This window comes from Aristolochia californica, unplaced genomic scaffold, assembly GCF_029961685.1.
Source record: "Aristolochia californica isolate CCGP_79_NKW_82.1479 unplaced genomic scaffold, dmAriCali1.0.hap1 SCAF_10, whole genome shotgun sequence".
Classification (NCBI taxonomy): Eukaryota; Viridiplantae; Streptophyta; class Magnoliopsida; order Piperales; family Aristolochiaceae; genus Aristolochia; species Aristolochia californica.
This window is the reverse complement of record NW_027181771.1, coordinates 33,832,662-33,856,187: the sequence shown is the minus strand read 5'-3', so window position 1 is coordinate 33,856,187 and position 23,526 is coordinate 33,832,662. Positions and strand designations below refer to the sequence as shown.

General features: G+C 37.1%; 1 protein-coding gene and 1 pseudogene across 2 annotated transcripts; one reads left to right on the top strand and one right to left on the bottom strand.

The window, feature by feature from the left end:
• Positions 1-54: 54 nt before the first annotated feature.
• On the top strand, positions 55-2,659 carry LOC137943152 (iron-sulfur cluster assembly SufBD family protein ABCI8, chloroplastic-like; annotated as a pseudogene).
• A 497-nt stretch (positions 2,660-3,156) lies between these two features.
• LOC137937573 (uncharacterized) lies at positions 3,157-22,640 on the bottom strand. Of its 2 annotated transcripts, XM_068782662.1 has the most exons (15): positions 22,484-22,640; positions 21,277-21,433; positions 19,408-20,518; positions 18,476-19,325; positions 16,057-16,546; positions 14,855-15,006; positions 11,405-14,752; positions 11,095-11,307; positions 10,707-10,910; positions 10,051-10,254; positions 6,966-7,124; positions 6,475-6,828; positions 5,944-6,370; positions 3,738-3,807; positions 3,157-3,656 (listed from the first exon to the last, which is right to left on the bottom strand). In XM_068782662.1, exons 2-15 carry the CDS (start codon positions 21,413-21,415, stop codon positions 3,422-3,424), a joined length of 7,956 nt encoding a protein of 2,651 aa, XP_068638763.1. In that variant the 5' UTR covers positions 21,416-21,433; positions 22,484-22,640; the 3' UTR covers positions 3,157-3,421. The 2 variants fall into 2 exon arrangements, with proteins under 2 accessions (XP_068638763.1, XP_068638772.1); XM_068782671.1 differs by lacking the exons at positions 3,157-3,656; positions 3,738-3,807; positions 5,944-6,370; positions 6,475-6,828; positions 6,966-7,124 and adding an exon at positions 7,926-8,406.
• Between the last annotated feature and the right edge of the window lie 886 nt (positions 22,641-23,526).

Genomic DNA, 23,526 nt, shown 5'->3' with positions numbered 1-23,526 from the left:
CGTGAAGTGACGTAAATCATAAACGAATCAACTAAAACGAGTGAATTAGGTGCAATGAGTCAACTTGAAATTTGTATAACAGGCGTTAGTGGAGGACAGAAAAACCGGAAAACGGGAATTATGTTGGTAAAATTGTAAAATCCCTTCTGCTTCAATAAAACGCTTCTATGTATAAGAAATAACCCCGTGCTCTGGTGATAATTTCAAAAGTGCCACTGCACCTGGAGGAGCCCGGCGCTGGTTGTCAGCCCGTTTCAAGTCACTGTAGTGCTTGCTCCGGTGGACCCTTGATGTACTTCAAATTTAGGGATAAATCACGTTCGTGTGGCAAACACGCGTAAACTAGGGTATTATTTTCAGGACGTTTGTTGTTACTCTGAGCCGAAACAGAAGCCCAAACTGAACAGTCTGGAAGAAGCTGTTGATGCGGTGCTGGATAGTGTTTTTATGGCTACGACGCATCGGAAAACTTTAGAAGCACGTGGGGTGATTTTCTGTTCGATTTCAGAGGCAATTCAAAAGTACCCTGATCTTGTTCGGAAGTATTTAGGCCGGGTTGTTCCGCGGGGCGATAACTATTACGCTGCTCTCAACTCCGCGGTTTTCAGTCATGGGTCTTTCTGTTACATACCTAAAGACACGTTGCCCTATGGATAAATGCGCGTGAGACTGGGCAATTTGAGCGGACTTTGATAGTGGCCGAGGATCGAAGCTTTGTGAGATATCTGGAAGGATGCACGGCGCCTTCTTACGATGAGAATCAGCTCCACGCGGCCGTTGTCGAGCTTTACTGCGCGGAGGATGCTGAAATCAGGTACTTCACGGTGCAAAACTGGTACGCTGGGGACGAAGGGGGAAAGGGTGGAATTTAAAATTTTGTGACGAAGAGGGGGTTGTGCGATGGAGCTCGGTCTAAAATTTCATGGACTCAAGTGGAAGCAGGCTCTGCTATTACATGGAAGTATCCTAGCGTGGTTCTGAAGGGGGCGGGCACAGTGGGTGAGTTCTATTCGGTGGCTTTGACGAATTACTACCAGTAGACAGATACAGGGACAAAGATGATTCGCGTGGGCAAAAATACAAGGAGTAGGATAATTTCTGAAGGAATTTCTGTGGGGAAATCGAAAAATTGTTACAGGGGTTTGGTTCAGGTGCAGCCTGGTGCAGAGAATGCAAGGAATTTCTCACAGTGTGATTCGATGCTTACAGGGGATACTGCAGGGGCCAACACATATCCTTACATTCAGGTAACTTCTTCTCTATTATTTTGCACAAGTTATACTTCTTTTAATATCATTTGGTGCTCAAGGAAAAAAAATCATAGTTGTCAACTTCCATTGATTCAAGAGGATGCTTTGACATCATAAAAATGGCTAGGTGGGTTTTTTTAAGGATTAGTGCAAGTAAGCTTTTGATGTTGCAAGGGGTTTAAAGAGGGTAGGCAGCTTATTGGTCCTTCTGTCAACTTTTTAGTGCTTTTTAATATATGATGTTTAGTAAGCAGATAAAGCTTCTTTTTTCCCCCTTATTTCTGTGAATAATGAAGAAGTGGATTGTAAATTATGATTACTTTCTTTTCCTTTTCTTCTACGAGAGAACAAATGCAGTGTAATATTAGACTTCAGTGATCCCTTCTTCCTCCCATGGCACCTTTTACAATGGAAGATGTCTTCAGCACAGTTGATTGTTTAAAGGGGTTGTTGACTATATGGCTCTATTCGCTGATAGAAATCTGCCTTAAAGTTGAGGTGGACGGATGACTGCAATGTAGCTGAAGTACCTGTATGGCTTGCCGAATTGGGCTGAAAATCTTTCCTTGTTTTGAGCTCGACTATTGAGTTGCATGAGCTTATGAGATGCCTTCAGGATTTGTAGCATTTCTGCAGAATGAGTATAGATATACGTCCTTGTGTTAGCATATCCTTGCAGTAACTTCCTCTTTTGAATGGCTTCCTAAAAGGATTTTAATTAACGTTTCTGCACTTAATTCTTGTGGTTGGAGGATGTGGAAGCCAAAGAAATGGGTCTTCAAATGGTGTCTTTCTGTGAAATAAATAAGTAAATTTGTTAATGAATAAGTAGATGAATCCATAATGGCTAGAAGGACATGCTTTCATCTCGACAGCTTTTAAAACTTGTTAGTGTAAAAGCAGCTATTAATGAGAATTATATGGTTATAGGAATCCTCTTGTTATGAATCATGTTTGGTAATTCTTTCACATAAGCTGATTACTTGCTTTTGTACTCATTAAATAACAGGTTAAGAATCGCACTGCTCGAGTTGAACATGAAGCAACCACCTCCAAAATCGGCGAAGATCAGCTATTCTACTTCCAACAGAGGGGAATTGAGTATGAAAAGGCTGTTGCTACTATGATCAGTGGTTTCTGCAGAGAAGTCTTCAATGAGCTTCCCCTTGAGTTTGCAGCTGAAGTGAATCAGCTGATGAGCTTGAAACTGGAAGGATCAGTTGGGTAGACACAGAATCTTTACCACAAGTTTTAGTTCTCCATCCCCTCCATTTTGATATAATCAAATGAGTTTGTTTCTTTCCCCTGTGGTATGTAAATACTCATCAGGTAATCAGGTGCCTTAATTGATCAAATTGTAATTATGAATGTCTTGTATTATAGTATCTTAATAGCTGAGCTTTTCGAAGGAAAAGATATATAAAGGTTATCGGTTCAGTTTCTGTTTGTTTGTGTGGAATTGAGTCTTTAATGCTTGACATGTTGATTCATAAAAGACCTCAAGGATGAGTTTGATCTTTCTTTTAAGCCGAATGGCGCCCAAGGGTGGTTTTGGTCGTCCCCATTTTAGGCAGTATAGACCAGGATTTTGAGTGACTGACAGGTTTTATGTACAGTTCAAATGACATGGGAAGGAAGCAAATGCAATCTCAATGGCGGTTTCAAGTGCACAGTAAAATGAACTGTACTTCCTTGCTTGTGCTCCCACTGATATAAAACTGTAGAAATCAAAATGGCCTTTCGTTTCCCTTCTGAAGGTGATCATCTTTCCCTGTGCACTAACCATACTGAGCAATTGTAAATAATAAAACAGTAGAATGTAAGATGACCTGCCAAAACAAGTGAGAGTCTGATCATCCTTCAAGCTAGAGTGTCTGCAGAAGCCAGTATGACTGTGAACGAACTATATAAATTATATGTGAAAATATATCGTATATACAAACCCAGCCAGATTTTAACTGGCAAAAAAGATTACAGTTGAAGGCCAGCAGACTTTACAAGGCTAAGCAATCTACCTTTTCTGCAGGTGCTCTCTCACTAGTATACATGTGGATGCCGGCAACAGAATTTCATAATCTAAAATATATGGTTACTTTTTAAGGTTACAACATATCACCTTCATCAAACTATCCCCAATTCTACTGAGAGTTTCTCTCCTGGCCAATCTGATATCATAGTTCACCTGTTCTGGTTACAGATGATATGCCTTTTCGAATCAGATCCACCTCAAACTCAAACACGCCAGAGGTCTCCTGATTGTCACATGATTGTACTTGTAAGTCTAACAATTCTTGCTGAAGAACATTTGAAAATATTTTGAGAAGACTTTCGCAAGCATGAAGTTCTTCTATCCTTTCCAAGTCTGTTAATTCTAAAGATTGATCCCTCCATGGCTGATAATATGACCTGTAGAGCATATAGAATAACATCATGAACACCTCAACAGTGCTATCTAATTAAATAGTAAAACTACAGTGTCTCTTTTACCATCTCCATGCCGGGTGAGCTTCAGGGGGGCAACGGATCTTTGAGCAGATGAACTCCATATGACCATGGCCTGTTCCAGATCCAATAGATGATTATTATCTTTCATTCGCAATAACAAAATCCAGATGATCAGTCCACCAAAGTAAGATAAGGAATTTCATGGTAGATAAAAGATAGTCCTATACCAGTTGAATTTGAGAATCATTTGACTTATTCAGTAATGATCTAGGTGATGAGTTCTCGGTGAGTCTTTTACATGGGAACATGATAGCCTAAACTTAAAACTTTGCAGGTTTAGAACACAGAGGTTAGAGGCGGCATTTTCCATCTTGCACGACCTGTCAAAATACCTAACTGGAACATAACTGACACCGACTCACTACAATACCCAGTAATCATGCATTCAGTCACCAATGCTATCAAGAGATTCTATTTGTTAACTTTTTTCTTCAGGTACCGTGGCAACTCTTTATTGTTTATTGTTTTTTATTTTATTTCTTAAAAATTTTGTGACAGGCAACTAAATGCATCATAAATCTAAAAGGCTTGGGACATAAGAAGTAAATCTGGATCCTATGTGGTTTCAATACCCCATCTCATACTAAACATCTTTTGTTTATAAAATGTCACAAAAGAAACAGAATTCTCACCACATTCGACTAAATTCTTGACCTGACTTCATGTTTTAGCCCTTGATTTTAAACATGAAGAAAACCTGGTGCAAAAATCTTATACCTTCATCTGAGTTCTGATATATGGGTGTCCAAGACAAATATGATCCAACTTACAAGAACTAATCTCAACTTTCTTTCTGGACAAAACGGAATAATAGCAAATGGCCAGGTATTTGTAGGAAAGTGTCAACTTTTAAAACTCTTTTAGTGTTATGCTGGTAGGACCAAGCTCTACCTAGATTGGCCCAACCGCAGGCAGCCTAACACCCACATCTGTCTCAGTGTAGTCAGCCTCCCACTACAACAAAAGCATCTGGCCCTTCCAAGAACAGCCCCAAAGAATCCAACACTAGAGGTAGAATAGTTGAGAGAATGCACAAAAAAATGGAGTGAACTCTGGGTTTTAACTAATCTCAAAGCAAAAATGAACTGGCCGATGTTACAAAGTGTACAAGCCCTTAAGAATCTCAGCTTCTGTTGCCATGTATCATAACGGCACTCCTCCATCCTTCCCCAACCAACCAGGTCTGTCAAATAAAAATTGGATAGGATCAAGTGGATAACAAATATGTAAAAATAATTATGTAACCACCAGTCAATAATGAAGCCTATTAATACTAAGTCCCTCACCCCTCTGGTGGTGGATGGATTCTAATAATAGTAAGGCCACAAAAAACATGAAATGTAAGCCATGCCATGTCCGTACTGGCTATATATTGACAATACCAGTCAGTTTGACCCGAATGGTTGCAGGTGTGGTTTATATTAGAAAACAAACAGCAGCAATGTATAGAAGTGGGCAAAAAACAAGCTGACCAGTCTACAGTTTATGTGCTCCACATCTCAGGCTAATTGTATGACACCAAGAGTTGTTGTATGGGAGAAGAAGTCCACATTCGTTTAGCCTTGAAAAAATCCTATACTTAATAACTGGGAACTCCTAACTTTCAGATGGTCATTTGAAAGGAAACAGGCGCAACTTTATCATGGAATTAAATCCAATGCAAACCATGTTTGTGTTCCTTAGTGGCCTATGCTTGTTTCTCTTTGACTCATGTGTCTATGCTGTTGATGCCTTGATCCAGGTTGTTGGTTTAAGCTTGGACATGAAGGGGAGGGTCGGTAGGTCAAAAAAGTTCACCAGTCAATAAGTGTAGATGCTCTACACATCTTAGGCTAGTTGTCTGATAGTTACAGAGTTACTAGAAGTGGGAGTGTAGTCCTCCATTAGTTTGGGTTTAAAAAGATCTTATGTTTATTAGGAAGAGGCCTCCTAAAGTTGCCTAGTCATTTTAGGAGGAACAAACCCAACTTAATCAACGTGTAGCCATATTACCAAGTGTGACAGATATGGTGCTTGAGAGGGGAAGGGGATTTCTTTACACTAAATAGCCAAATCAAATACCACATCATAGGGTGCTCACTTGGTTGACCAGATAAAAATAAATACTTAAGCCAACTATGAAGCACATAACACTCAAACATTTAAGTGTTTTGGAAAATTAACAAAGAGAACTAATCAAATCACATACCTTTTGAATCAATGACCCCAAGAAGTAGTAAACAAAGTGCTGAAACAACAGAGACAAGGTCATCATAGTACATCCCAAGTAGCTGTTGTAGATACAAGATAACAACAGCTAATGCCCCATTAACACCAAAATCTTCTTGTCTGCTTTCATCGTCTCCTGTTTTGACATTTTCTAAGAGGGACTGCAATGTTTCAACTTTTGGATTCTCCGGATGAAGTGAGGCAACTCTTTTATTCGACTTTCTTGAAATTTTTCCAACAATAACTGAAGCTGTTAGCCAACGTAAAACTTTTGAAATCAGAGCATCCTGACTTTGTTGTACCCCAGATGACATACTAGAGTAAAAACCAAGTCTTTTTTGGGCATATTCCGAGTGTGAAGCAGTCGAAACTGCCCAATTAATGAGCTTTGATAGTCCTACACAATCCTGTACAGTATCAAAAAGGAAAATGAGTATTGCAAACACCTAATTAGGCTTCAGGAGTAGAAATCAGGAACTAAGCCATGTGCCCGGAAGATAGAAACAGGTACCTTGTGAAACATGAGTGCTGGAGGTGTGCTCATAAGCAACACTTCTAGACACAGTTCTGCTGTACGATCAGAACTTATGCCACTCAATTCATAGACAATTTTTTTGAAGAGCTGAAACAGTGCTTCCTCAGATAAGGTAAAATGTGTTTGAAAATTTTTCCTTTTCTGTGAAATCCTCAGAGTTGACACTAAAGTGTCTAAAATAGAATTTATTATTACAAGATTCTCTTTATCTGACTTTAACCCATGTAACAAGAGCACCTGAAGCAGAGAAGACAGTTCAGAGAGCTGCTCTAGGGCCTGCATTTGCAGCCACTCTGTGATGGTTTGCAGAGACAGAACATCCTTGATTACCTAAAAATGCCAAAACCAAGAAAAAAAAGGAGGGAAGAACATGAGAAAGAGCTATGAAAGGGAAATTAACAGGGATAATTAATATGGCCCAACTAGTTGTTGCCATACTAGTTCAAATCAAAGCAGCGATAACTTACCTCTAGAATTACTGTTATCTGTTTCAAATAGAAGTCTTTCTGATCTCCATAAAGCTTCTCAAGACAGAGTGAGAGAACAGAAGATACCCATAGAAGTAGCCCACAGCTCTCCACTAGAGAACGAGCAAATGAATAAATTTTCACAGACTTCTTCACTATCTGTTGTGTAAAGCACTAACTGGTTTCAGTCCATCATTAGGTACAAATCATGTCCCAATCATTTGCTTAATGTAGTTTAAACAGACAATTTATGGTAAAGTTAACATTATTTTTGATAATTCAAATAAGGTCAAAATATCAGATTAATTCCACACACAGCAACAAGTTTCCCGCATGTTCAGATATGGCTTAGTTTCAAATACGGCCACCAAAACCCTAATGGCCATATTAATTTCCACCTCCTCCTGCTCTCTTTTTCTCTCCTCTTCACAGCTCTCTTGTGCAAAGTAATAGATCCATGAACATGGAGAGAGAACAAGCTCCATGCACTCGGATAAAAGGGAAGGGAGGTGAGCCCACCTCTACCAATTTTTTACTAAAACACAAATATGAGAGAAGTAATTATTTTTACATGACTAATAGTGTCTAAATTTTTTCCAGTAGGACACATTATGGTGAAGTTATATTTAAGCACCAAATCATTTAATTATATGGTCAATTCTAGAAATACAGAAAACTCATGCTCCCGTTTAAAGTAAAACCAAAACAAGGCAATATTACAAAGTTAACCATAAAGATTAAACAGATAATTAGGCTTACAGAAGTCATAATAAATTTCATAACAGAAGTTTAGCAAAAGAATAGAGAAAGAAAAAAACAAAGAAAGAAAAGTCACTAAAAAATGAGCAGAGATAAGAATCAGATAGGGAACAAAGAATAAAAAGAAGAGCCAAGATGCTCAACAGCTGTTTGTTATATAATAATTTACTATAAAGGATAAAAAGACAGGTTACCCCTGCTAATATATAAAGATTTAAGTCATAATGCATAGAAGTAAAACAGGAAAGGGAACAAATACAATACTGCTAATAGCTCAAATAGGCAAGAATACAAAGACCACCAACAAAAAATTACGAAAAATGCAAGATATAGATAAAATACCATTTCCTTTGGAATATTCACCACCTGGAATATGAAGTGAATTCTAGCACAAATCACTGCATTGTTAAAAAAACAAGGCAGCGCCTACAAGAGAGAGAGAGAGAGAGAGAGAGAGAGAGATGAACACTAAAACTCTGTCAAAGTATGTGTTCCTTTCACTAAACAAATATTACTTTTATATGAAACTTTACATGAAAGTACAGTTGAATTAACCCATAATACTTTTCTGTTTAGCACCTTCCCACTGCAGAGCTGGAATAGTCAAAAGATACTAAATGCATTAGGTAGCTCCTGAGGGGAGGTTGATAGTGCCGTCCCTCCTTCCCCATCTTGCCTATGCCTGTTGACAACTTAAGTGCTTATTAACATCAGAGGGGTTATTGATACTTTCTTTTTGAAATGGGAGGAGTAGTTGATACTTGACCACCAATTTTTCCTACCTGGCTCAGCAAAAACTAAGATTTACAGCTAGACCTATCAATTATCGCATAAGCAAAATGAATTTATACATGGCACTAGTACAGAGGGCATGGTTTGACAAAGCACATTTCTATTCATGCTACAATTAGGGAGAAGATTTTATTGGTTAAAAAAATCAAAGGCCTGTAAGGTGAGAAGAGGCATCCTGAGGTGTGACAAGGGCAGATTGACAGCAGTCTCAATTCTGAAGTGCATAAAATGGTTCTTAATCTCATAGTCAACAACCCACATACCCACAATGTTGTCCTTATTGATTTGTATACATCAAATGTAGAGTGATTGGCTCTCTGAATCTTTTTGAGAGCCTGAAACTTGTAATTCAAGAAGTCATTGCAAAATCAGCTTTGGAAGAAACCACGGTAAATAACAAGCATTGACGAATTAAGGAAAATGTTGCTTAGAAAGACAGGATTTTAAATGGCTCCAGCAATGCCATCCTTTTCAACTCTCTAAAGTTCTTAAGTATTCATCCACAAAATGGACAAACATGGGCATCCAAATCTTTGTCAACTGGCTCCAAAGGCCTGGTTTTAGTGGCTTTATCCCTGAGCACCACAGCACTGGAATTATGGTTCAGTTTCAAGAACAGATTGTAACAATCACTTGGGAACTAATTGCTAATATTATTTTGCACAATATTTTTAAAACAATTGCTCCATTGAAAGACATGACAAAAATGGCTTCTAGTAAAAGCATTTTGGGTATAACGCAAAAGTGACCCATAGCATTAAAATACTAAGAGAGAATTTTTGCAAAAAAAAAAAAAAACCCTTAGAAATTGATTGTTTTTGCAACAGTTGATGCCTGGGAACCACCACAAAACACCCCTAGGTAAAGAAATGTGTTGAAGTTGAGCAGGTTCCCCTCAAAATGACCAATCAAAACACCTTAGGTAAATTATGTCGCAAGTTTGGACTATATGATCCACACTGTCCAACTTGAGGGGGTGTAGCAAAATAAAAGCTTGTGGTGAACTACTTTGTATTTAGTTTTAATTTTCCGGTTTTTTATTGAGTATTTCTCAATTATGTAAGTCTAAGAGCAGTTCTGAATTTTTAGTTATACAACTTCGTAAATACAAGGGATGAGACACAATCTCCTTACAAGACCCTAATTGGGAGTTGTCTTACTCCACGCGTGTTCTCTCTCTTTCTCTCCATCTATTCATCTTCTTCTCTTCCCACAAGAACTTCTTTTCTTCTTCTCCTATTCTACTTCCAACTTCATCTTTTTTCCTCCTTTAATCTCATCTTCTCAGCAAAGACAACCAACAAAAGATTAAAGCAGCAAGAGTAGCACTAAGCGAAACCAATGGAAAATGTATATTCAACCAATAAAAGATTAAACCAGCAAAGTCACATGATAAAGAATGCAATGATATTTGAACACCTCAACAACATCAATGTAAAAATTATAAACAAAAGAAAGTACTTGAATTTCTCTCTTAGCCTTAACAATTAACATGACAACAACAAGGGTCCAACTCTAAAGGAGCATAACTTACCAGTAAAATCATATCTTTCGATTCATTATCCGAGAGAGAAGAAAAATAGAAGTTAAGTAAGATTTCAATCAGAAACCTCCTCATGAATATCTGAGCATCATCTTCTAAGTTTAAACCAGTATATGACAACTGAAGAATCCACAAACGATCTGCTTTGAAAGTTATGGAGCTACTACCAAATAAAGTGTGAAATAATGGCATATTCTGCAAATAGAAAACGAAATAAGGCATAAGAATGCAAATGAGCAACAGGGTGCCCTCCAAAGAAATTCAATTACAGAAAAAAAATTGAACTACCATCTATTTCTAAAGAGCATAGATTACTTAGATGCATGACAAAAGGTTTTTGCGATCCGTTTGCCCCATGACACAAAAATGGATTGTCCATCTCCCATACATTACAATAAGCCACATCTAGAATTTGTCAACTCTTCAATTAAAGTTTAAGTATCTAAAAATCATCTTGACTGAACAGATAATTGCACAACAAATGGAGCATATTTTTGTCATATAACTGACCCACTACCCATCTGCACTGCACTGGGTTCAACACCTATAATTATGCCACTTCTTCAGCAACAAGTCAATGTATAAGTTTGAGTTGATTCATGCAAATGTCAGTTTCTTCACGATAGAAAGAAAGAGAAATGAAATACCTGCAGATCCACCTTCGAAGTGTGCATTAAGAACTTAGTTAGGGTCAGATAATGACCATGTGAAGGATTTAACAAGATTAGCGATGCTTCAGCTGCAAAAATAGCTATAATTGAAGGAATCTTTTGCCATGGTTCTGCTATTCCATTTTGCAAGTATGTCAGAAGGAGCCGCAGCCGTATTTTACCTTTGTTGTTTTGACAAGTCTGGAATAAGAATTGTAGTCAATTATAGCTACTAGGAATTTACTGTTTTTTATTTTAACTAAACATTTATGGTAATAACAACAAAAAAAATTATCCCAAGGAAGAAAAATAGGCCCCTCGGTGGGCATGAATGACATATAGACAAGAGAGAAAAAAAAGGCACAAAAATATATGCAGGGAATACCTCCAAAGCTTCTTTGAATCTTCCAAGGACCTCATAACCTAATTTTCTCATCTCTTCATCTGGAGAAGAAATGCTAACAAATGCAACTGCAAGCAGGCCAAGTCCCACAAATTCAATTGGCTCAAGATAGCTCATCAACAGCCCATGAATTGAAACCCGCAAGATGAAAATTGGATCATATCTATGGATTGTTTTTACATTTGCAGATGGTGTCTGTTATACAACATCAATTCATTATTTGATAAGTTTACTCTATACTAACACTGAAGGAATCAATAAACTATAAGCAAACAAAAAAAGAATATTATACCTCACGTGCACCAAGGAGACATTTTGGTTGAAGCATTATTAAGGATTTCAACCCCATTCGAGAGAACCTATCATAGCAAAAGAATTTTACAGTTGCAACACACAATCTTGGATCAAGTGGCAGGTTTTCTCTGAATCTCCTTTTTCTGCATTCTTTGGGTGCTTCAGAACCACCTAAGTCATTAGATGATATGAACTTTTCAACAGCCTCCTCTTTTCGAACTTTTAAAGCAGCACTTCCCCACAGATAATCCATCTTTGTCAACAAGTTCTGGCCAAACCCTACAACTGGCTCGATTTCACACATAAGATCATATATTTCCAAATCAATATCACTCAAAGTGGCACCATAACCAGATAAAAGCAATGACATCAGTTCAATAGAATTTGCATGGATGTCCTTTTTCTGCCGAGTGCTCAGATAAAACAGTATTCGCAGTAGTTTAACTAATTCCAATTTTCTCTGGTATAATAAATTGGGGGTGATGGCACCATTGCCTTCACTTCTGTCACCAGTATGTGACAGAACTGGTTTCAAAATGCTGGATACAGGACGTGAGAGGGTCCCAGCGAGACCACATGAATCAGAGTTTGAATCACTCCAAAGAATAGTGGGAATGAACTGAGAATGTGCAAGCAGCAGCCCAAGAACTTCACCAGAAAAATTTGTTACTTCTGACAATGAAATAAGAATTCCTTGAAGAGCTCTAAGTGTAAGAGGGTCCTCAAATCTATGCAAAAGAGATGACCGGATGAATGGTTCCAGAAAAATAATATGATCAGATTTGATAAAGTCAGTTTGAATATTCTTCAAAATTTGCAGAATGTTTCTCAAGATAAAAATCTCTAGAAACCTGAATAACTTAAAACGTGTCTCACTGCATGAATTCTTGGAGGAATGTGGGCTGAGAGGAAACTTTCTAATTATTAGATCAAGAAAATCAAAAAGCATTTTTGTAAATTGTAACTTTCCATATTCCATTTTGCAATTTTTTTTCTCCAAGTCTACCTCTTTTGCACTTCCCTCAGCCTCATTTGCCAGTAAACGAACTGCAGTATCCTGAGGAAAAAGCAGCATCCTCAAAATAGCTATCTTTGCAACAACCCTGAAGACAAAGTTCAACGACTGTTCAGATGAACTAAAATCAACTTCAGCAAGATCAGTGTCTAGAATCTCCCCGTGAACACCGGAACTTTGACTTATAGAATCAAATAATTTCAGTAGTTGGCTTCTCTTGACTGAGTTCCAGTTTAAGAGAAAGTAATAATCCAACATACGGATCACTTTTCCAATTAGGCTATTTTCAAACATCCAAAGAAACTCCTCCATAGATTCTGGAATAAGTTTTCCCAGTTCTTCCTGAAACATGGGCTGAGAGACATAGCTCTTCCATGTTGAGAAACCATCTAAAAGAATCCTTGCATAGTATTTCAGAATGTCTCCAAATTGTTCAATATGCTGCTTTCGAAATTTCACCAAGCTGGAGTCCAAGTATGCCAAAGCAGTAGGCAAGAGCAGCATAGACTCCTCATCTGAGAATGCACAGTCTTCAACAGCATTGTCTGATAGCTTTGTACCATTACTTAGAAGCAACATAATTATTTTTCCAAAGAAGCTCAAATGTGAAGGGCTTAGATCTGTGAGCTGAAACAAGATTTTTCCTTTAGTCTTGCTTGTATTCTTTACCAAATAATTTATTATTTTCATAGGGGTACTGGCCACAGTTCTAGTCAGAACCATACTTATTGGGAGGAGATGAGATTGGAGTGACAAAAACTTCTGACTGTATGCAGCATTTACAGCACTCAGCAAACATAAATCAGTCGATTCTTTACTGAAATGGTTGGTAAACTCAATTATATTACAATAAGCTCTATCAAGAAGTTGCAAATCAGAACCTAACCCTTTTCCCTCCAGCTCCCAAAGTAAATGCCATACTAATGTTTTATTGTTTCCTTTATGCACGTAACTGGTGAACATATCAAAAGTTTCACTAGCAATGTGAAACACAAGCGAAAGAATCAAATTCCACAAACTTGTCCATGCAGTCTGTTCAAACTGGTGGAGTTTATCAAACATCCAATTCACTAGTTCCAGCAATTCAAAAGGAGGAATAAAGTGCATCAAAGTATAACAGACATACAATTTAGGTAAAAAAGGAACTGGGTCTCCAGTTGAAAAAGCCAGATCAAACTTCTTTTTCAGCATCAAAATTAAGTCATTGACCAGGCCCCTTAAAGCCACAACAGCTGAATTATACATGGCAAGATCAATTCCACGCAGAGTTTCATTACTCATAGATAGTAAGCAACTTGCAGCCCTCTTCAGTAACAGCAAGATATGATAATCGATCGCATGAATTGTCTGCTTTGCTGAACAGAGAAGATCCTCTAATCTGACTCCCAAACCTTTGTATGAAAGTTCCACATTACATCTCAAGGGTTGTGACATTAAACCAGTAGTTGCAGGATGTTGGAAGACAATTTCAGCTAACTCCATAATAGATGCAGCAGTAGTTTTTGTGCCATCCAGAATATACTCAACAAGAATAAAACAAGTCTCCAAGGCTCCTTCCAGTTTATTAGACGGTTTACTTCTGTAGGAAGATTCCATCTGATGGGCCCAAAATAGCAACATTCGAAGTACTGCAATGGATTCATAAGATGAGCACTCAGATAGCTTTGTGCGACAGAAGTTTAGTATATGGCTGCAGTTCACCATGTTACCATTTGTCAAGCACATGATTGCAGGAAGTATGGTAGAGAATGAAGAATTACTTAAGAGAACACAGCAACCAACAGTTGCTGATTGCAAGGAATCCAAATCTTTGTTAGGTGCCAAGTTCTTACAGTTTGATGAATCAGCTCCAACCATTTCAAAGGCAGAGGCAATCATATCAGGCCAGAGCTCAGAAACACGGGAAAGAAAATCCCATTCAAGGAACACCAAAGATGACAAGAATGAAATATTAGTTCCAAAGACATGGTGAGACACTGTAATAAGTAATGGAAAATTTTCCAGTAAGTCGTCAGGTGACGAGCTTATTAGTGCTGAGGAAAAGGCAACCGCTACTTCATTTAACCAACCATCAAGCCGATGAGCAAACATATTCTTCAACATGTGGAGTACTTCCAAAAGAGAATGACAGCTTGAACTTGTAGCTTTCAAAACATCGAAATAGATAAGATCACTATCTTGTTGCTGAAGAATTCTACGTGAGAAGAGTAGTAGACGTTTTAATGGCCGCCATTCACACAAGAAATTCTGATTGCCATCCCCAAAGAGTAAGTGATCAAATTTCTCACTTACAGTCATATCAATGAAAGCAGAAAGGGATCTAGCTTCTGCCTGTCAATAACAATTAGCATATTATCATTTAAAAAAAAAACAATTAGCATATTATAACATGTACTCAGTGAGAAAATTAAGAAACAATGGAAGAAGACATACCACTGTCTGCAAGAGAAAACTAAGTGTACTGGAAACATAAGTAGATATTATACATCGTTCAGGTAATTTAAAAGTTCCAGAGCCGGAGTCCAGCAGCCTGAGACACTTTTGTAGGATACAGACAACTAGAGGGCTGAAAACAGGAGAAGTATCTACAAAAAAGGACATCAATCAGAAATACATTCAAGTATCCATCACCAACTGGAATTGAAAAACACAAATAGCAATAAAAACAAACCATGAATCTTTAAACAAATGAAGTAGATGATCCTAGAAAAGTTAACAACTAATGTCTTCTTTTTTAATTTTCTGGGGAGAGGAGAATGCAATAAACACATAATTGAGTTTGACATATTTGACTATATTTCTGTTAAAATATACATCACTTTTTTTTTTTTAAATGGCAGTGATTCTTCTTTTGCCATCAGACTTTTTGTAAAAATGTGGATGAGTAGCTTCTTGAAAAAAATATCTTTCTAGCTGTCATTTTTTAAACATGTCACTCTTAAATGTTTTAAAAAAGTTAGTAAGACTGAAATAGGAGAAAGGAGGAGTGAGGGAGAAAAGAAGGAGACAAGAAAGGTTGCATTAGTTGAGGGCTCGACCTCTCCTTCCAATAAATCACCTGAGTCAAAATTACATTGAAAGGACATTTCTGCTCTCACTACAAAACCTCCCATAACTTCAGCAATACAAATCAGAATTCAATGGAAATTGAAAACTATAGTCCTAATATGAAGTCTACCTTACTGCACCTTTATGAGTGATTTATGAGTATGTGAAATTACCAAAATACTTCTACATCAGTATTTTAACTTGTTTCTTTCATTTTCTTTCACATAGACACCGAGATTGTCAAAGAAAGTTGTTTGGAATGATAGCTTATATTTTTTAGGGACTCATTTTGAAGCAATTTAGACACACTAACAGGTACACTTTTTGCACAAATGACTTGGAAAGAATATGTGTCTGTAGCTGGTTAGTTAATTATGTTTTGGTTGTTTAAGAAGCAAGCATAACAACTTAAGGATACCTGCCATGCTAATTATCTAGGTTTTTTTTAAGAAAGTAATTATCTAGGTAATTAAACAAACTTTCCGCAAACATGGCTAATGAAAATCCAGAAAGACAAAATACTAGATACCAATCAAAACAATATGCATTATACCATACCATAACCACAGAAATTTAAAAACAAATACCTTCAAAACCTACTCCAGATGTAACAACTCGCAGATGATCAAGGTACTTGTACAAATTGTTTCCAACGGTAGAAACCGCATCACAGAAGAATGAAACAACGATCTTAGAGAAGTCCCTGATCACTTGGGCCCCCGTATCCCCCAAACAGTTGTCTTTGCCACAACCAGGAAAAAATAGTAACCATGCATCAATTTCTGAGATATTTCTATCAAAAGCACCAGTGCTTATCATAGCTGCTCGCACCAGAACACGGGCTTGCTCTTGTATCTCTTTGACGGGAGAAAATATCAACAAGTTCATCAGTGGCTGCAAATGTTTGTACATCAGCTCAGGCGCACCAATGGAAGCGTTCCTTCCAGGAGATAGTCCAACAAACTCAACCAACAGAGACAGTACAGATCTCTGCTGATCAATGGGGATCTCTAAAGGATTCCCAGGTAGAACCTTCAAGAAGTCAAATGATCTTTCAAAAGCATTTGGAATTGTCTTCTGCAAGAGTATGAAAACAGAATTTGCAGGTCAAGCTTAACAGAAATGTGTAAAATTTGTATGTTGCAGGTAACTTAACGATCACATGTCATTATGTACAAAATAAAGGCCTGCTCTGCCCCCATAGAAAGTTATTTATCATTTTATTTATTGATGTTAACAACTTAGACAAGCTACACTTGATGACTGAAACCCCTGGTAAAACTAGAACCCAAGACCTCAGGCTAGATCCCCCCTTCCTTCCCCTGTGGCCATTGAGCTTTTTCTTTTTTTTGGTTTTAAACAGATTCTTTTTCTAGCATCCCTAGGCAACTCCATGGAGCCAAATATTGTACTCAAACAAGCGTGAAACTAGAAATACTGTAGCAGATAAAAATGCAAACCATTATGTCCATTAATAAAAAGCTGGATATCAAATTCATCACAAAATTTAATTAAAAATGTGGGCTTCTCCCTGTCTATGAAAATGAGGATTCACTTCAAGGAGAACCAGCATTTTTTAACTCACGGCCAGGTTTTCAGTAGAAAATGAAGTTGAAGAGTGCATATTATTGTAAAACTCATGCCTTGAAATGTCCGAGAGGACCAAGACTGGAAAAGCAGGCATAACTAATGGACCATCAGTACACGATGAATCAGAACGAGGAAAGAGAATCATACAGCAGTCAAACCATAGCCAGCAACAAGGCTTGGATGACGATAAGGTACGAACATTCCAATGATTTGAGCTTGGTTCACTCTTTCCTATACCAGAAGCGACTCAATAACCCATGATTATATTGGGTGTAAATGGATACATGTTCTACATCAACCTATTGTTGCTTTGTTGGGATAACATAGTAAGGTGGAAAAGTAAAAAACGGACATTGTGGCCAGGTCGAGTACCGAAGCTGAGTATAGAGTAATGGCTTACACTGTTAGTGAGCTTATGTGGATTAAGTCTGTTCTTCTTGAGTTTGGTTTCCATATACCAGACCCCATGGTTATGAAGTGTGACAATTAAGTTGCTATCTTCATTGCAAGCAATCCTGTATTCCATAAGAGAATTAAACATATAGAGGTTGTTTGTCATTTTATCAGAAATGCAGTTATGCAAAGGAAGGTGGTAACTCTATATGTGAAATCTTCAGACCAACTTGGAGACCTGTTTACCAAGCCTTTGGGAAGACATGAGCATGTGTCTTTTTGTGACAAGCAGGGATTATTTGATATCTACTCTCTAGCTTGAAGGAGAGTGTTAAATACCAGTTTAAGGGTATTTTGGTCGTTTTTATATTATGTTAGATAATATTTTTACATTCTCATGCTTCAAGTTTCATTCAAAACAAGGATATATTTCAGGAGTTTTGTGATTTTTTGTAACTAAGGGCATTTTTATTCCTTCTGTAATTTTTCACTTAAACCTCTAATAAAAGAGAGCAACTCATGCTTTTGTGGCACAAACTCCAATGCAGCCAAGGCTGCTCCTCTCTTCTTCTTCTTTTTATCTTTTCTTCCTCAAACCTCTTTCTTTACAAGTCTACTTTTTATAAAAAGGGTAGATTAGTAACTTTGCTTTAAACTTCTAAACTGTGGTTATTAGAAAAGAGGTGTAACTGTCTTTTGATTGTAATACGTACAATTAGAAAAAGGGATCCAGTGATCAGACACTAATCTTGATAATTTAGAAAGTGCGGCAGTTCCCTTCCTTCTCACCAGTCCACGTGAATTCAACTTTCTCCAAAATCATCAAGTTTTCACCAGGGAACCCCTGTTTGGCTCATACAAGTACAAATATTTGATTTGGACGTGAGAAATCAAATCATACAAGTGAAATTCCATACAACAAACCCAGTCATAATTGTTATATCCAAATCTAAATTCCTTTCAAAGAAGAAGAGTAACAGCCACAAATAAAATAAAAATAACTTTTTTTAAATGACACATTACCAGATAAAATGTGAGCACGTCAAGCAACTTTGAGTGAAAATATGCTTCTGCATCCTCGAGCTTAATACCAAACCCAGAGAAATCAGACCCACCCCAGATTCCCGTAATTGCTATTCTACCATCACTTTCACTGTCTTCATCTTCATTAATTTCTGAAGATTTATCAGTTTTCACTTCAGCACTTAACCCACTGACAAGTATATCATTATTCCCATCTCCAGGATATGGTTTTAATTTCTTTATACCATTACCAAAATGAATATCAGGCAAACCTTCGGATGTTCTTTGTCTCTTCAAGCTTTCCTTTGGTTTTCTGGAACAGCAGGAATAAGATGCAGAAAGTAACTTCAACAGGACCTGAGGATCAGGCAGCATAGCCCTCACTTCATCCTGAATTGCTTGCTTGAGGACCATCCATTTCTTCGCTTGCAAAATCAGATTGCTCGAATTACTAATTTCAGCTGCAGCACGATATTTGTTGGAACATTCCAAACTACCAATACTTGGGAGAACTTTTTCTTTTACTAACTTGGGATCAAATGCATCTGTAGGTCCCTCTGAAATCACAGCTTTGACCACATCATCTATGGCATTAATCAGACCATGCAATGACTTCAGTGATTCCAAGAGAAGCCTTAAGGAACCATGCTTTACAAGAATGTCAGAATGAAGTAACCCCCTGTTCATTACCAGCCGAGTGAAAGAACGTGGAATGATGCATTTTAAGATACACTGAATTTTATAACTGTTGACAGGAGGAGGATCGGATGACAGTGAAGCAAGTGAACCAAATGGCAGATCTGGTTTTGAAGTTGAAATCAAATCTGCTACTAGAGAAATGCATGAAAACCTACAAGAGCATAATCAAGGAACAAATTACATGAGGAAAAAAGTACAAAACATGCTGAAAACTATATTAACTAGACACTAACCAAAGAGATGATGCACGTGGTTCAAGCATGTAAGGAAATTCATCCATGTATGCTGAACACAAAGATGGTCTCCCACTGACAATAGCCAAAAGCAACTCCCTGTGGTTCCCAAATTCAGTAGCCTTTAACTTCTTCATGAAGTCCAAAAGTCGTTTTTGATTACCTTTCAATAGATGGGCTCTAAGATCTGGCATCAAACCATGGCGAGGATCAGTACAAACCATAACAAGAAGTTCATGCGCCATCTCAGCTACAATACTACCAGTCACACTTCCGGATATGGCACTTAACTGCTCCAGAGTAACACTCCCAAACAGAACACTCTGAAGACCCGGTGGGACCAAAGAAACAGGGTTAAGAACTTTATCTCGCAAGGTGGACAGAACATAAGTAACAGTTATAGCATCATCAGTCCCAAGACCACGAAGCACCCCAAAATACATATCTTTCTGCTGAAGAATCCATCTCAGTAATCTAGGATCGCCAACTTCTAAGAATGACATAGCAAATTCAATAAATGATGGTCTTGTCCCGTACCTTGTCTTCTTCCCTCCCTTCTGAATTTCAGCTAGCTTGGGGAACCCTGGAAGCTTGAAATCAAAACATTTAGCTACCTCAGAAGCTATACCCACACCACGCCTGACAATAGAAGCCATGAGAAAAAGTGCGGCTTTCTGTCTTTTCACCTCTTTGCTATTCAGTTCAGCATAAACATCTTTCAATTTGGTCTCAATAATAGAGCGGGCAAGCTTGTCAAGATTTCTGCTAATAGGAAGTCTCCCAATATCATTCATACAATACTTTCCATCTGGGTGGTTCAAAATTGCTGAAATTAAAGAAAAAATATAAGCCATCCCAGGTTTCCCCTCTCTCAGCTTCCAGGCTTCCAGCAGCTCTAAAAATGAAGGTGAAGCCTTAACATATTGATGTAACAGTTCTCCACCTGAATCGCTACTTAGCAAACTAACAAACTCCTTTGAAGCTTCAGAATAAATCTTCGCCTCCACTGAACATACATTCCTCAAAATTTCCCTCAGTTTCGCATCAAATGACATCTTGAGCTGTCCTTTAGAGCTTTCTTCTCTCACAGGTTCTTGGTCTTCTGCTTCTTCTGTTTTAATGTTTGAAAAAGAGTAAGTATTTTGAGCCATAAACTCCATTAGCATTATTTATGCAAAGAAATTGCAAACTCCTCTTGAGCAAGGTAGAATGTTAACTTCTCTCTCCCTGGTTTCAGTGTCCACCCCTAATATGCACCCCACTGTCATACCAGTCAACAAGTGCAATAGATGGAGTACAATGTAGTGACAAGCAAGGGGGGAGAAATATTATCTATTTATGGTTACTGCAGATTCCATATTTGCTCTTTTCATATAATAATGAAAAAAAGTATTTAGTAGTATTTGGTTTGAGCTATTAACTTCATTAGCATCAAAGAAAAGCATCATGGAAAGAAATTGCAAACTCCTCTTGAGCAAGGTAGAATGTTAACTTCTTTCTCCCCTCCTATTATTTATCTTTTCCTTTCTCTCTCCCTGGTTTCAGTCTCCACCCCCTAATATGCACCCCACTGCCACACCAGTCAACAAGTGCAAATGACGGAGTACAATGTAATGACAAGTAAGGGGGAGAAAATATTATCTATTTATGGTCACTGCAGATTCTGTATTTGCTCTTTTCATATACAAACGGCAAAAAAATAATTACTAGTATCTGGTCTGCATAAAAATGCAATATTAGAGCATTCCCGGCAAAAAAAAGGCACATTTATTTGAATTATGTTCACTTTCACTTACATTTAAAAAGGAAGTGACAGAGGAAACAACCAAGTTGAAAAGAAACATAAGTAAAAGTGAGAACAGAGAATACCTTTTTCGCTCTCCTCTATTTGACTAAGTGATAAATCACCAGTATCCAACTCTGCCATATCCTCCCCAATTATTTCATTATCAACTTCGATTCTTCTGAAATTCATGCAACCATCCTCCCCAAAGCTTAACGCTTCCATCCTCTCTTTTGCAAGACTCTTTTTTTTGGACAGGAAGAGAAAAATAATACATTAAAAGGGTTCAAATAAGAACAAGAGACATAAGATCAAGCACATTGTAAGTGGGGAGGGAAAGAAGTACTTTCCCTGGGGAAAGTGAGAGGGAATGTAAAGTACTTGTTTGTGTTAGTGTGCACAATGGAAAATGTGGTGTAAAGTGCATATAGATAATTTATTAAATAAAATATTTTGATATATCTGACTTTCAAAAAATTAAATTAATATTAGTTAATAAAATATATATATTAAATATAATAATTAAAAAATAACCAATTTTTTTAATTGTTTCCTGGAAACTTAGAAGAGGACCACTCAAATACGAGACTGGACCAGCATGGATTTTCCAATGAGATAATTTCTCATGCCAATGCCGACCCACAGCACTTATGAACTTGGTGGATTGATGCATTTACTAGCAGAAGCTTCCCCTGTTGTTGAGAAGTTTTTGGCCCTGAATTCGTCTATTAGGGACTGTGTCTTTACCCAATCAATTTTATTGCCGCTAGCATAACCACTTGATTGTTTAGCTCTTTATTCATTTAAAACAAACACAAAATCATTATGGTTTCTATTGCATGTTCAGTAATTCATATCAGTTTTTTTTCTTTTTGCATAAACAGTGATAATCCAGGTCTTTGTAGTGTGGTTCATCTCTCTCAGAAGAGTCCTATGATCTTCTCTCAAAAATGCTCGAGTAAGTTTTTTGAGTTCTTGTTGAACTCTCCTGATGCATATAGTAGGAAAGATAAAGGATATCAAGGTTTATTTTATTGTAGAAGTAAAAAAGCGAAAATACTTTTTGCATATTATGATTTGGGAACAAAATTGATTGGTATACAGGAAGCACTGTGGGGTCATAACAAACGGGATAGCGTGACCCAAACAGTGGAGGAACCCAAATTGGAAGCTTAAAAGACTGAGGTGTGGAATGAAAGTATCCAGAAGGCATGAGTTTAGTCCCACATATTTGTGGTGATTACAAGGTGCTATAAAAAAAATAACCATCGATTTAAAGGAAACAATTTTTACCTTACTTTCTTCCGAATCGAGCCGGAGAGGTTGCGGGAGAGAAGTCGCCGACGGTCGTCGGTGCTAGGGACGGTGAGAGTAAGAGAATCAAGCGCCGGGGTGATTGAAATCGCCGACGGTCGCGAACGAGGGAGGAGCCGGAGAGGTTGCAGAGAGGGACAGCTATGGCCGAAGGTAGTTGGTGCTGGGGACGGCGAGATGAAGGCAGTCGAGCGCCAGGGATTAGTGAAAAATGTAAGTGCAACGGAAAGTGGGGAAATTGGAACGGAAAGTGGAGTAATTTCCCTAGGGAAAGTTATAAAAAATATAAAATACTTGTTTGTGTTAGTGTACGCAATGGAAAGTACAGTGTAAAATATTTATTTTTATTAATATATATAATGAAAAGTACAGTGTAAAGTATTTATTTGTGTTAGTGTGTATAATGGAAAGTGTAGTGTAAGGTGAAGATAGATTATTTATTAAATAAAATATTTTGATATATCTTACTTCTAGAAAAAATAAATTAATATTAGTTAATAAATAAAATATATTAAATATAACAATTAAACAAATACTTAAATTTATATTATTAAAATTATAATCAAATTGTAATTTTGTAATATTTAAATATAAAATAATTATACAAGCATCGTACTACACAGTGCACTACACAAACATCGTAATAATAAAAATAAAAATAATACAAATATAACTCAATCACCTATTTAATATAAAAAAATTACAATTGTACATACAATCACCTTTTTTTTGTCAAATTAGAGGTTGGGGTTTAAGGTTAAAAGTTTGAGGTAGAGTTGATTTCTAAAAATATGGCTCAAAGTTAGGTTGAGTGTTTAGAAACTCCACTTGACCCAAACATTAAACAAAGTTAACATTATTTTAAAATGAATGAAAGAAAAAAAAATATTAGTTTTAATTATACTTTATAATTAAGAAATAAAATTGGGAAGTAATTAAATACTAAGTATTGCATAATGAAAAAGTAAAAAACATGAATATAAAATAAAAAAATAAAAAAAATATTATAAAAAAATAAAACA

Excerpts from the sequence above, each read along its gene's own strand:
- LOC137937573 (XM_068782662.1), bottom strand. The coding sequence starts at position 21,415 with ATGGAAGCGTTAAGCTTTGGGGAGGATGGTTGCATGAATTTCAGAAGA. Across the intron at positions 19,326-19,407 it reads CCACGTGCATCATCTCTTTG|GTTTTCATGCATTTCTCTAG; the intron begins GTTAGTGTCTAG and ends ATGCTCTTGTAG. Across the intron at positions 11,308-11,404 it reads GTCTCCTTGGTGCACGTGAG|ACACCATCTGCAAATGTAAA; the intron begins GTATAATATTCT and ends GTTGTATAACAG.